A 1307-nucleotide genomic window follows, 5' to 3' on the forward strand; every position below is an offset into this window, starting at 1 on the left:
ACCAGTCTAAGTGAAAGCCACAACATTCCAATATTAAAGGACTTAGAAATTTGTAAAATTACTAAATACAAGCATACTCAAGGTGAGGTTTTTTTTCCTAGTCTAGTCTTCTCATACATGATGCATAAATATGGGCAATGGGGTGATGCGGGACACAACTCTGTGCTGCTGCCCCTGTTGCTACCAAATGCTGACTCTGGCCAAGCTGCAGCTTTGCGCTCAGTGCAGAAATCTGGAGGGGAGCATGTCCCCCTTCCCCCCCAGCCAGTGCATCACCTATGGGTCTTCGTCTTTCTCCTTTAAACCTATTCCACAGACCCCCCTATGATTAAGGTAAGTAGTATAAAGTAACTGAATAAGAAACAGTTATTTCGTTTTATACGTGTAAACATTTTGGTGTTTGATTATAGGAAAAATGCAGGAAGCTGACCTTGTTGCAAAGATGCTACGAGCTGTTCTTCAGTCACACAAAAATGGAGTGCCTTTGCCAAAGCTTCAAGGGGAGTACAAATCTTTGACTGGAGACTGGATCCCTTTCAAGCAACTAGGACATGCTACACTGGAAGGATACTTGAAGAGCGTCCCAGGAGTTGTCAGGATAGAAGTTAATAAAATGGGTGAGGTAAGGAAAATCACTGAATAAAGGTTGATTTAGTCATGGTTTGAAACTAACAAACTATAAAAGGGGGAGTTTCCTTCAAGCTGTGTTTCAAATTCATAGTGAAATCTGTGGGTCTCTGCATTGTATATAAGTAAGATTTTAGGGAATTAAGTGTTCTAGTGTCAGTGTTGCTCTTAACCAGGCCAGGCTAGGAGCAAGGAGCATATAAAAATGTCAGCTTTGGTGGAAAGACATTATTACTTGGTAATGCTCGTTAGGGATTTCTAGACAACACCCTTATGACTGAGAGCTGTGAATTGTGGCTTTCAAGTTAGATTTTGGTTCTACTTACAATTTGATTATTAATAATGAAAAAGTGATGTGTGCTTTTGGGGTGCCCATGTATGTGCAGCGAGGCTGCTCCAATGCACCATAATTACAGCATGTTGGAGCAGACTCAATTAATCAAGTTTGCTAGAGCATGGTAATTATTGTGTTTCAGCAGACTCCAGTGTCTTGTGTATCAGTGTCCCCATGCTGAAAAATGCTGATGGGTGCTTTAACTAAAGCCACCATTTTTCAGCACAGGGATGCTGATACATGAAACGCCAGGGCTGGCCCACAGTTTTTTGGGGCCTCCTACAAGGCATAGCTTTGGGGGCCCCCTGTCCTGGGATGTGGCTGGTAGTAGGATGAGGCATCGGGG

The 1307-nt window shown here is 42.8% G+C and overlaps 1 protein-coding gene across 2 annotated transcripts in view; it reads left to right on the top strand.

Moving 5' to 3' along the window:
- The first annotated feature begins 414 nt into the window (after positions 1-414).
- Positions 415-1307, top strand: part of TDRD7 (tudor domain containing 7) — a 96232-nt gene continuing 95339 nt past the window's right edge. For both annotated transcript variants that reach the window (XM_019517168.1, XM_019517169.1), the window contains exon 1: positions 415-622. In XM_019517168.1, the coding sequence (XP_019372713.1) occupies positions 416-622 (207 nt within the window). In that variant the 5' untranslated portion in view covers position 415. The remainder of the gene's footprint in view (positions 623-1307) is intronic.

Source organism: Gavialis gangeticus, unplaced genomic scaffold, assembly GCF_001723915.1.
Source record: "Gavialis gangeticus isolate Ggan-Ray unplaced genomic scaffold, GavGan_comp1, whole genome shotgun sequence".
NCBI lineage: Eukaryota > Metazoa > Chordata > Crocodylia > Gavialidae > Gavialis > Gavialis gangeticus.